The sequence below is a fragment of the Castanea sativa genome, chromosome 3 (genome assembly GCF_040712315.1).
Source record: "Castanea sativa cultivar Marrone di Chiusa Pesio chromosome 3, ASM4071231v1".
NCBI lineage: Eukaryota > Viridiplantae > Streptophyta > Magnoliopsida > Fagales > Fagaceae > Castanea > Castanea sativa.
Window position 1 is genome coordinate 39523464 of NC_134015.1, and position 10605 is coordinate 39534068.

At 34.2% G+C, this 10605-nt stretch overlaps 1 protein-coding gene across 4 annotated transcripts; it reads left to right on the forward strand.

The window, feature by feature from the left end:
- The first annotated feature begins 6445 nt into the window (after positions 1 to 6445).
- Positions 6446 to 10392, forward strand: LOC142630035 (squamosa promoter-binding-like protein 13A). Of its 4 annotated transcripts, none has more exons than XM_075804096.1 (5): positions 6446 to 6655; positions 7039 to 7122; positions 7888 to 8127; positions 9358 to 9494; positions 9622 to 10392. In XM_075804096.1, exons 3-5 carry the CDS (start codon positions 7916 to 7918, stop codon positions 10230 to 10232), a joined length of 960 nt encoding a protein of 319 aa, XP_075660211.1. In that variant the 5' UTR covers positions 6446 to 6655; positions 7039 to 7122; positions 7888 to 7915; the 3' UTR covers positions 10233 to 10392. The 4 variants fall into 4 exon arrangements, with proteins under 4 accessions (XP_075660211.1, XP_075660212.1, XP_075660210.1 ...); XM_075804097.1 differs by having other exon boundaries at positions 6583 to 6655; positions 7058 to 7122; XM_075804095.1 differs by lacking the exon at positions 6446 to 6655 and adding an exon at positions 6679 to 6800.
- The last annotated feature ends 213 nt before the right edge of the window (positions 10393 to 10605 follow it).

Consider the following 10605-nt stretch of genomic DNA (forward strand, 5'->3'; position numbering starts at 1 on the left):
ATATACTACTAACCAAAACTAAAGAGCTTTCGAAGAGTACTATGTTCAAAAATCAAAATATATAGCAGTGCTTTCAAAATGTCATTTGTTTTTGGTCGGTTATGAAGTTGCTGTAATAATGCACATCAGAAAGCCGTACTCACGCTTTTGCCAATTGCCATGGACATCTACTGCAATTTGTGCTGCATTAACAGAAGCAATTATCATATCATCAATAAGTCTAGGATTAAAATAAAATAAAAATTCGGAATTGTTAACATGACATATTATAATCAATACATAATAAAAATAAGATCAATAGTGGATCCATATGTTATTCTAATTATAACAAATCATGTCATGTTAACGTGTTTAAACATGGTCAAATTAAGTATGAGTAATCAATCACATTTGACAACCCTACACCACAGTTTAGGGAGTGCTGGCGCTTTTTGTAGCTTTAGATATCGTTGAAACTCTTATTTAATTTTGGCATGTTGAAACTGAAATCTGTGCATTGATTTACTTTGTGAAAGAGTGCACTTTGATTGATCATGAACTCTCCGTCACTTTGGCTAACAAATATTCCCGAGTCCTTGCCCCTTAAGAGTCAACTATGCTCCCATGCAAACTTCTAAATGGAAGAGTGGGACTAGGACATTAATTGGCTTTCTAATTGCAGGACCACAGTTACTAGATCCAGAGTGGATATGAGGAAAGTGCCTGACCCTACAGACTACACACAGAGAGAGAGAGAGAGAGAGAGAGAGAGAGAGAGAGAGAGCCAAATACAACGTAAAAGAAGGCCTTATGATTGGATTATCGAAGAAAAGAAGGCCTTATGACTGCTTTATTTACTAATCTAGCTTATTGTATCATCATTAATGATGAGGTGACGAATACAACGTAAAAGAGCCCACCCCCATCAGCATAACATGGTTCCTAGATGTAATAAGCTTGTAAGGTGTGACTACATGGCTGGCGTATTTCCCGGGCATTATTTTTTATGTCAATTACACTTTTATCATCTTTCAAGCCCAAAAAAAAACACCTCATCAAATTTTTTTTTTTGGTAATGAGAACACTTTATCATCTTAAACTCTCTCTCCTTGTGAGAGGGAAATTCTTATACAAGACAAAACATCATGACAGGGGATGAAGAATAGCTCAAATTATTTGATTTTGGTGTTTCTATAAAACAAAGTAAACCTATACATGACAAAACATCATGGCAGGGGATCGTTGAAGAATAGCTCAAATGATTTGATTTTGGTGTTTCTATAAAATAAAGTAAACCTACTTCATGAGATGGACATTGTTTGATTTTAGTGTTTCTATAAGACAAAGTAAACTTACTTCATGAGATGTGCTTCTTGGGAATGAGTTGGCCGAGTTGGTTAAGTTAGATATGATTTAGATTAGGAAGATTCAGTAGTAAATTATTTAGAAACTTTCTCATACATTTTTCAGGGTCTGTGATCCATTTCTATAGCTACGGACCGTACCTTTTTCTCGCCTAAAACTGCCTCATGGATCCAGGCTTTTCAAAGTGTATGATGCATGTCACTTTGATCAAATGGCTGGGGACTCTACTTGGCAGCTTGCCTCGGGCCACCAATTAAAAGAGGATAGATTGCATCGGTGACTCTAGAAATTTTGTTTAGTGGGTGCATTTAGAAAGTTAAATTAAACAAAATTTAATAAAAGGAAAATTTAAATATATTTAGTTATCGACCAAAAAAAAAAAAAAAAAAACAGTCGCAAATACATAAAATGTTACAATATCCTTCTATTAGTTTTTATATTTTGAAATTATTACATAATAATTCATTATTAATTGTTATTATCTATTATCAATATGGGTAAATATGAACATTTTATTTTATCAAGTTTGTATAACATTTTTATTTTTATGCAATTGTCACTATGTTTTTGTCATTGTTTTTATAAAAATATTTTAAACTAAATGCCAAAACTCATTGTTTTTATAAAAAAATTTTAAACTAAATGCCAAAACTCATTGTTTTTATTGACTCAAACAACTGCACACACACATACATACATTAATAATGCACTAAGTGTCTACTTAACTAATCAAATACTTGAATCTCTCTCATGAATCTCATCTCTCTTCTCTATTTGACTATCTCGATATCTTTGATTCTAAGAGTAAAGAATGAGTGTTTGTTAGTTGTGTGTGTGTGTATGATATGTGCATTATTATTATTATTATTATTATTATTATAAAGTAATTTGTGTGAATTGTGATGTGTGTGAATATGTGCATGTATAGTGTAAATATAATATAACTTAATATAATTTAATAATCAAGAAATACAGAGGGTTTAATAGGTGTATGTATATTGTTATCATGTTATAATAATTTTTTGTTATAAAGTTAGTAATTTGAGTAAAAAAATAGTAAAGTTAATATGTGATTAGGGAGTTCAAAATTTAAGCCACGGTGTGCAAAAATATTTTTAATGATAGATTAAACAGGTAAGAAAAATATTATATAATATTTGTTTAATAAAAAGTAAGGATTTATTTGAACCTTCTGAAATACGTCTTGTACCGTCCATGATTGCATCTCATTAAATGCGATGTGAGGTTGTCGAGGCATAAGTGAGTGGCTTGTTACCTAGCAACACCTCTTTTGAGATGGTGGCTTTAGTTCAACTCCATAATTGATTATTTAGATGATACATGTGGATATTTTATAGGGTTTGAACTTGCCTTGTTGGCCTCAGTGGTGGTTAGTTTGTTCCATAACCTTCCAAAGTAATGAATATTAAGAGCATATTTGACCCTTCCTAATTCACGCGGCTTATCATTCTTTTTTTTCCCCCACCCCCCCCCTCCCTCCCCCTTTTTTTTTTTTTTTTTGAATTTTCCTCCCTTAGGGTATGTTTGGTTGGAAATGGAAAATAAAAAAAAGAAAATAGGATGGAAAATAACATTTTTCACCGTTTGGTTCAAGAGAGAAAACAAGAGAAATAGAAAATGGAGAGGAAAATAATTCATTCGGGCCCACTTTTTTTTTATCCTTCCGATTTGGGAGGAAAAAATGCTGAATGATGTAATTTACACAAATACCTTTACTTTATTGTACTCACCTATCCCTTTCACTTTTCCACTTTATTACACAAGGACATAATAGTCAATTTATATAAACTACATTTTTTATTCTCTGCTTTTTCTCTCCAACCAAACAAAAAAGTTTTCCACCCTCCAACCAAACGCACACGAGGAAAAACCGAATCTTTTCCATCATCCCACTAATTTTCTATCTTCTCACTTTTTCACTCCTCCAACTAAACGGAATTTTTAGTTTTGCTCCCCTCCTTATTATTCCCTGCTCTTGTGCCTTTCATGTATCCAAAGTGACTCTGTTCGTTCCACCTGTGAGCCTTCTTCCCTCTTATTTCCTTATCGTCCCTAGCAGAGACTAGGCAATGGGTAGGTCGGCTAAATACGTGAGTTTAGCTGAGGTCACGCCTGTTTTTCGTTATGCCTACAATGTTCTTCTTGATGGCGTACACCTCAGGTACTCGCACAAGGAGGAAGGAGGATGCCTTGCTGACCTACCCCTAGGGACTTGCTTTTTACCTTTGATGGTGCCAAATCACTCCCAATGTGTTTAGGATAGTAATGGGCATGGAGGGGATTAACTGTCATTTAGGCTTGAATATGACCACGTATATATATATATATGACATTGTCAACACATACTTAGTGTTCAAAACCAAACACAATAGTTACTCCCTCAAACCGAGGGATCCCAATTATACTTCCATCAACGGCCTCAAAGACTCAAATATAGGAATGGATGACGACTTACTTATCGTTTACCCAAGAGGAGGAGTGATCCTAGGTTTGACGGCTTAATTTCCATTGTTTTTTCTTTTTCTCGTTTGGATAGTTTTAACCCTTTTAATTCTTCGTGTAGACAACTACCACGAGTCAACAATCGATTTTTCAGCCTAATTGATATTTAGGACCTAAGGGTAGCTTGAGAGGTGATCTTTGTACCATCAAGTGAGTAAACCAATGTCAACTTATCTATTGCTCTAGTACATTCTCCATATATATAAGAACTTTTTAGAGTGTCGATTGATGAAAAACAAGGAAGCATCCATATCTCATTTGAAGATCCAACTTGGTCTTCCTATTGACTTTCAGAGCTTGTTACGAATTTGTTTTCCATCCCAAGACACAATGTCTGGAATTGACTTGATGGGTCTACCCCTGAAGAGAAATCCAATGGAAAAGTTGGAAACATTCTTATTTTACGAAAATAATTTATTCTGCAATTCCCTGCGTTGAATTGTAAACCAGGAAATGTGTTAAATAGCATTCTTTTTCATCATCGCCAAAAAATGTATGGAAATATGGAACTTTGTAACCCCTAGGTCTTTCCCCTCCTTAAGGTTCATGGTCTATCCTTTGCATTTTTATGACTATATCTTCCATATTCATGGCCATTTCACATATTTTCATCGTTGATCCTTATGTTATTGTGGTCATTTCCTTGGTCTCCATTGGGAACTATTTGATGTTGCATGTGTGGTCCCTATAGCTATAGGGAACCTCATTACGATCAGTCTCATTCCTTGGAGTTTCTTACTTGCCTCATTTCAAGAGATCTCATAGTATCCTACTGATTACTGACCTCTTGTCCCATGTGTGAAAGGCAAATTAAATCAATAACCACCAAAGCTTTGGCCATTTTCTCCGTTATATGTGATGAAGGTAAAATGAGGCACTACTATGATGTATGTTTTTAGCTTGTAGTCATTTTATCTACCATTTTTCTTTCTAGCATGTCTAGAATCCTTATTCTAATGCACTGGTCAAGGTTCCCAAAGTTGCATTGGTTTGCACTAAAACTTCTAATTGATTTATCTCCCATAGTGTAGGGCGTAAATGAACCGAGCCGAGTCGAGTATTAAATGTTAAAGTATGTTAATTTAATTTTTTTTTTCGAACACGAGTCGAGCTTGAGCTTATTATTAAACAAGATTTTATGTTCAAGCTTGACTCATTTTCTTGTCGAGCAAGCTCGATCTTGTTTATAAACTACTTGATTAACTTATTATTTTCCTATATTATGTGAAACTATGACTAAAATATTTTACCTCCTTAAAATTTTATGAATTTTAACTATGAATATAATGTTTATATCATTAATAAGTTACAAATAATAATTTAATATCTTATGAACCTATTGACAAACTTATACAATTTAATTTTAACTCTACATAAATATATTTTTAGTCAAGTATAAATATAAAAATATAATATTATATATAGTTAAATCAATTTATTGTGTTCAGAAGCTTGTTTACGAATACATTATTTTGTTTGAACTTGACTTGTTTAATAATCGAACATAAACTTAAAGTTTGAGCTTGACTTGTTTTCTAAAAAAAAAAACAAAAAGAACTTTTTTCTCCAGCTGAACTCTAGCTATTTATAAATAGCTTGATGCATTTACAGCCCACTATTGTGACCGCCAATTTATTTGAGATGAAATTTTCTATACTTCCAGGTGTATCAATGTTATTGCCAATGTATGGACAAACTTGTTTAAGCTCTTAGTTTTGTTTTTTGACTTCATGTTCAAAAGTATATGCTTTTTGACCAAGTTATATTATCGGCTGTCACTTTGTATTTATCGAAGATTTTCTTTCTCCACATGGCATCTTTTCTATGCATTTCAATGACAGTTCTCTTTGATTTCAAGTATTAATTGAAATTCTCTAATATTATTATCCCACCTGTTAACACGTTTAAATTGTATTTCTAGCCATATCACTTGACATGTGTCGCATCCCTACACCATCGTTTGTGTATTTAGAGAATCGTGAATTTAATATAGTTATCTAGTAGAAGTATATGTTAAGAATATTTTGGGACACCCCAAAATATAAGAGAAAAACATATAAATATTAATTAAATTATTAATAATTAGATTGGTTCAAACATTGATTAAATACCTCTTAGGCTAAAAAATCTAAAACTATTTTCTCTTTTTGTTCTTTAATGGATTCGCTTTTTAAAACCTTGGAAGAATGGACCTGGCAATTAAAATGAACTTTAGAGATGAAAATAAAAAATAAAATAACAACAAGAACGAAAATAATAATTTACCTAAATCTATAGAGATGTAATTTGAATTTATATATCCAAGACTTGCTACTGTAATTGTATGTAGAATTTGCAGCTTGATTGATATTGGTTGACTTGAGATCCCTTTGAACTGTATACAGTCAAAATCTAAGGGGATAAGAACGTAGTGTATGTATGGGATTGGTGGTAGGCCCCCACAATAATGGAGAAGAGAAAACCAAACGAGGAAGTGAAGGAACATCTTTTTCGGTAAGTAGTGAAGGAACATCATGGAATGTGAAACACAAGAAACTCATACCTCCCCTTTCCTTTCCACTCCTTTTGTACTTGTTCTTTTTCTCACTTCCAAAAGTTGAAAGCCAACTACACCCTGTCCCTTTCCTTACCACTCGTTTTTCCTTCTTTTGTTTTTTTATCATATTCTTTATTATTATTTTACACATTTTTTTTCTCTTGCCACAAAGCTGCAAGCCTAAAAAGGAAGGAGGGAGACTTGTTGGATTCTTGGAAAGAACAATTTCTACTCTTTAATCTTCACAGCAAGGTTGCTCTCTCTCTTTCACTCTCAGTTGAATACACTATCTTTCATTTTCTTTCCTCTCTTTTTAATCTTTTACATAAACAGCTCAATCTCTTTCTCAGCCTCTCTTGCTTTGCTCTGTCACTTCTGTTCTGTACCTGCTAGCTAGGTACACACACAAACAAAGAAGGCTCATTCTCTCTTATTATCTCTTAAATTTTAGTTGAATTGTGTCTCAGAGAGTTTAATGGCTGAGAGTGGGAAGTCCCAACCAGGCATTTTCTGTTTTATCTTTTCACACAGTGTCTGTCTCTATTTCCACACCACTGTCCTTTAGTTTTTACCAATTTTTTTTTCTTTCTTGCATATAATTTCAACTAGCAATTTTTTCCCGCCTCTTCTGAAAGGTTATCTGCAATTGGTCAGCTTGGAAGTTGCCAAAGACAAGTTTTTTTTGCCTCTTCAGTGTTTGTTTTCTGGGTTTCTCTAAGGTAACCGCTATTTAACATGTGCTTTTTTTACACCCTTCTTTCTTTTTTCTCTTTTTTTTAGCAGGGGGTAATAGTACAGATTTTATGAACTATTGGGTATTTACTCTGTATGTTGCAATGAATCTAATTTCCTTCTTTCTTTTTATTTATTTATTTGGGAGGTAAGAGTTATTTATAATATTTGTTAAGCTCATTACTACGAGTACAAATTTTTTTTTTTTTTTTTGTGTGTGTGAAATGGGTGTATAATTTTGGGTTCTTTTGGAGGTATGTTGCAATGAAAATCATTTCAGGGAAAAAAGACAGTCTAGGAAAGTGGCTTTTAACGATGATAATTGTTAGTGATCCATGTGGTATGTGGTTTTCTATTTCTTACTATTAAAAAATTGGAAAAGAAAAACTTTCATCTAGATGGTAAAGATAAGCTTGTTTGAGCAGCCTGAACCTTGAAGATGGAGTTGTTTATGATGGAAATTGGGAAAGTACAAAAAATTAAATAAATAAAAAAGAATTATTCGGTTGCATGTGGTTGTGATGAGATTGTTGAGAACCATGATGTGACAGTTTTCAAACATTTGAACAAGCATAGATAGTCTTAGTTTCACTTTAACATGAAAAATGAATAACTATTAGTCTATTACTAGTGACAGCAAAATAAGATCCTTTCTATTGCAGCTTCTCTCAATTTACTTCTTGAAATAAACTACTTCCCACAATAACTCTGTTTTTTTTTATTATTATTTTTTTACATACATAATAACACAGAAAGTTGAAGGAACCTGGGCTTTGTGATATGGAGTCATCATCGTCATCAGGATCAACAAAGAGGGCTCGAGCACCTGTTAATGGAACCCAAGTCCCTTTGTGCTTGGTTGATGGGTGTAATTCGGACCTAAGTAAATGCAGGGATTATCACCGTCGACATAAAGTATGCGAACTCCACTCTAAGACCCCAAAGGTTACAATTAGGGGTCAGGAACAACGGTTCTGCCAGCAGTGCAGCAGGTCTAAATTAGAATGCCTATAGAAATATAATTAGTGCAACAAAATTTATCTAGTCTGTTTGCCTTTTAACTGTGTAGACTAATTTATATACATCTTTCTTTATGCTTTGATTACAGTTTTTCTATTAGTAGAATTTAACTTATTCATGGTATGTTATTTCAGTCACCTTTTCTCCATTACATGATTTTTGGAAGTAGCATATAGAGTCACCTCTTATAGGCCTTTTGTTTTTTGGCCCCTTGGCTCGAGTCAAATTAAAATTTCTAAGATTAAATTATATTTTTCTAAAGAAGTAGTGGAGGATGTCATGTTACTAGATTAAAGCATTGAAATGTACAAGAGATTTGATTGAGACTTTACATACCTCACTTGTGGTTAAAGAGTTTAACTCTAGTTTTGATGGAAAGTCCAATTTGGCTGTTCAGCGTTTAGCTGCATCAATTGGTAAATTTAGATTAAATTAATGAAGCGCCAAGACCTTTGCAGCTTATTGCTCTACATAGGGGAGGGCTCAGGTTTGCTTTCTGGGGGCTATGTCCCTCTACTTAATGTAACCAAGAAAAAAAAAATGAAGGAACCATTGTTCCAAGCCCATTATAATTATTATTATCTGTTGCTAGGCTATTTGCTTTGACATGTTCAAAAATGATTTCTACATGTATACATGCACTTCCTGCTTCGCCCAAAGAATTTCAGAAGGTGCAAGAGTAAGAAACTATTTTCCTGGAGTATCTCCCATTTTCTTTATTCTTCTTACTGATGTTCTTTCATGTGTCTGTATGTTTGAACAATTAGGTCAAGACAAAGAGCCAAAATAGTTTTTGAAAGAGGGGGAAATAAAAACAGAGGAGGAAAGACATTTTAGCTTGTGAGCTGATGGAAACTGTAGCAATAAATACAGTGCAATCAATTAACTGGACATGTCTGGTTAGGATAATGCTCAATTTAGATGGAGTGGACCAACACATTCAAAGTTTCCATAAGGTTAAATTAGGCATATATGTAGCATCTGAATCTCTCTATTAAGAGGAATCTCATAACACCATTTATGCTTAAAAAGTCTTTGTAGTGGCCATCAGCAGGTTTCAATCTTATGAAGATTTTTATGTTATGGATTCTCATTATAATTTGCACTGTGTGATAGATATTTTTGTTCCGATTGGCTCTTTGGTAGCTCTGTCCTTTCTATGTATTCTTGGCTTATTACCATCTCCTCAACGCATTATTTAGGTTCCATTCCCTGGGGGAGTTTGATGAGGGAAAGCGTAGCTGCAGGAAACGTCTTGATGGACACAACCGACGCCGTAGGAAGCCTCAACCAGATTCTCTGTCCTTAAATTCAGGAAGGTTTCATTCCAGCTACCAAGGTTTAAATTCTTCGTTTAGTTCAATTTTCTTCCATTGCTTTCAGTTGCAGATTCTTATTTTTCTGTTTATAGGCTGAGTTAAAAGATTCATGCAGACACTTTATTGCTATAAATTTCGTCATTCCAGGCACCAGAATCTTATCATTCACTAGTCCACAAATATTTCCACAAGGTGCTGTAGTGAGCTCTCCTTGGACTGGGGCTGTCAAAGCTGAGTCTGATGCTCCTGTGCTCTACAACAGCTATTCACAGTTGAACTATTGTGACAGAAAAAACTCCATTAATCCAGGATCTTTATGCGACAATTACAAAGGAGGAAAGCAGTTCCCATTTTCACAAGGCTCTAGTTCATCCCTCCTTGGAGCTACTATTAGCCAACCGCTTCTGGATGCTAATTTTGCATCCAGCAATGATAGCCGCAGTCAGAAAGTGTTCTCTAATGGGTTAAACCAAGTCATAGATTCTGACTGTGCTCTCTCTCTTCTGTCATCAACACCAACTGAGACTAGGCAGGTAGGTTTGAGCCACATGGTGCAGTCCAATCCCATCCACACGGGTCAGTCCTTAGTCCCAAGCCTGCACTACAATGGGTTTGGAATGGAGGTTAAAAATTCTTCTGCTTTGGGTAGCAGCAATACCAACATCCATTGCCAGGGAATGTTTTCAATTGGGCCTCATGATAGTGATGGGTCATCTGCAACCGGGCCTAACCAAACACTTTCCTTCTTGTGGGAGTAGTTAGTGCCAATTCTAGCTAGCTCCCTTTTGTGAATTGTCATCTTCAAGCGGGCCTTTACAAATAAAAAAAATGTTACTGAATTTAAACTACTCTGATCTTTGAAGAGTTGATTCGCTAAAAAGGTTCTATAATGCTATAATGCAACAATTCTCTCACTGCAAAGTATATATAGCTGCCTGCAGTATCTCTCTCTCTCTCTCTCTCTCAAGTCAATTTATTTTCTTAGATATAACCTTTTAAAGTAAAACCTTTTCTTACAGTATGTTTGTTTCATGTTAATTGTTTTTCGGTAGAAAATATTTTCAGTGGAAAACACTATACTTTTCAGTGTTTGGTTGCATTTTTTTAAAAAAATGTTTCCAAAAAATATTA

Bases quoted from the DNA above. Each gene is read 5' to 3' on its own strand.
- LOC142630035 (XM_075804096.1), top strand. From the start codon at position 7,916: ATGGAGTCATCATCGTCATCAGGATCAACAAAGAGGGCTCGAGCACCT. The intron at 8,128-9,357 runs GTCTAAATTAGA...CGCATTATTTAG, and splicing joins TTCTGCCAGCAGTGCAGCAG to GTTCCATTCCCTGGGGGAGT. The intron at 9,495-9,621 runs GTTTAAATTCTT...TCGTCATTCCAG, and splicing joins GTTTCATTCCAGCTACCAAG to GCACCAGAATCTTATCATTC.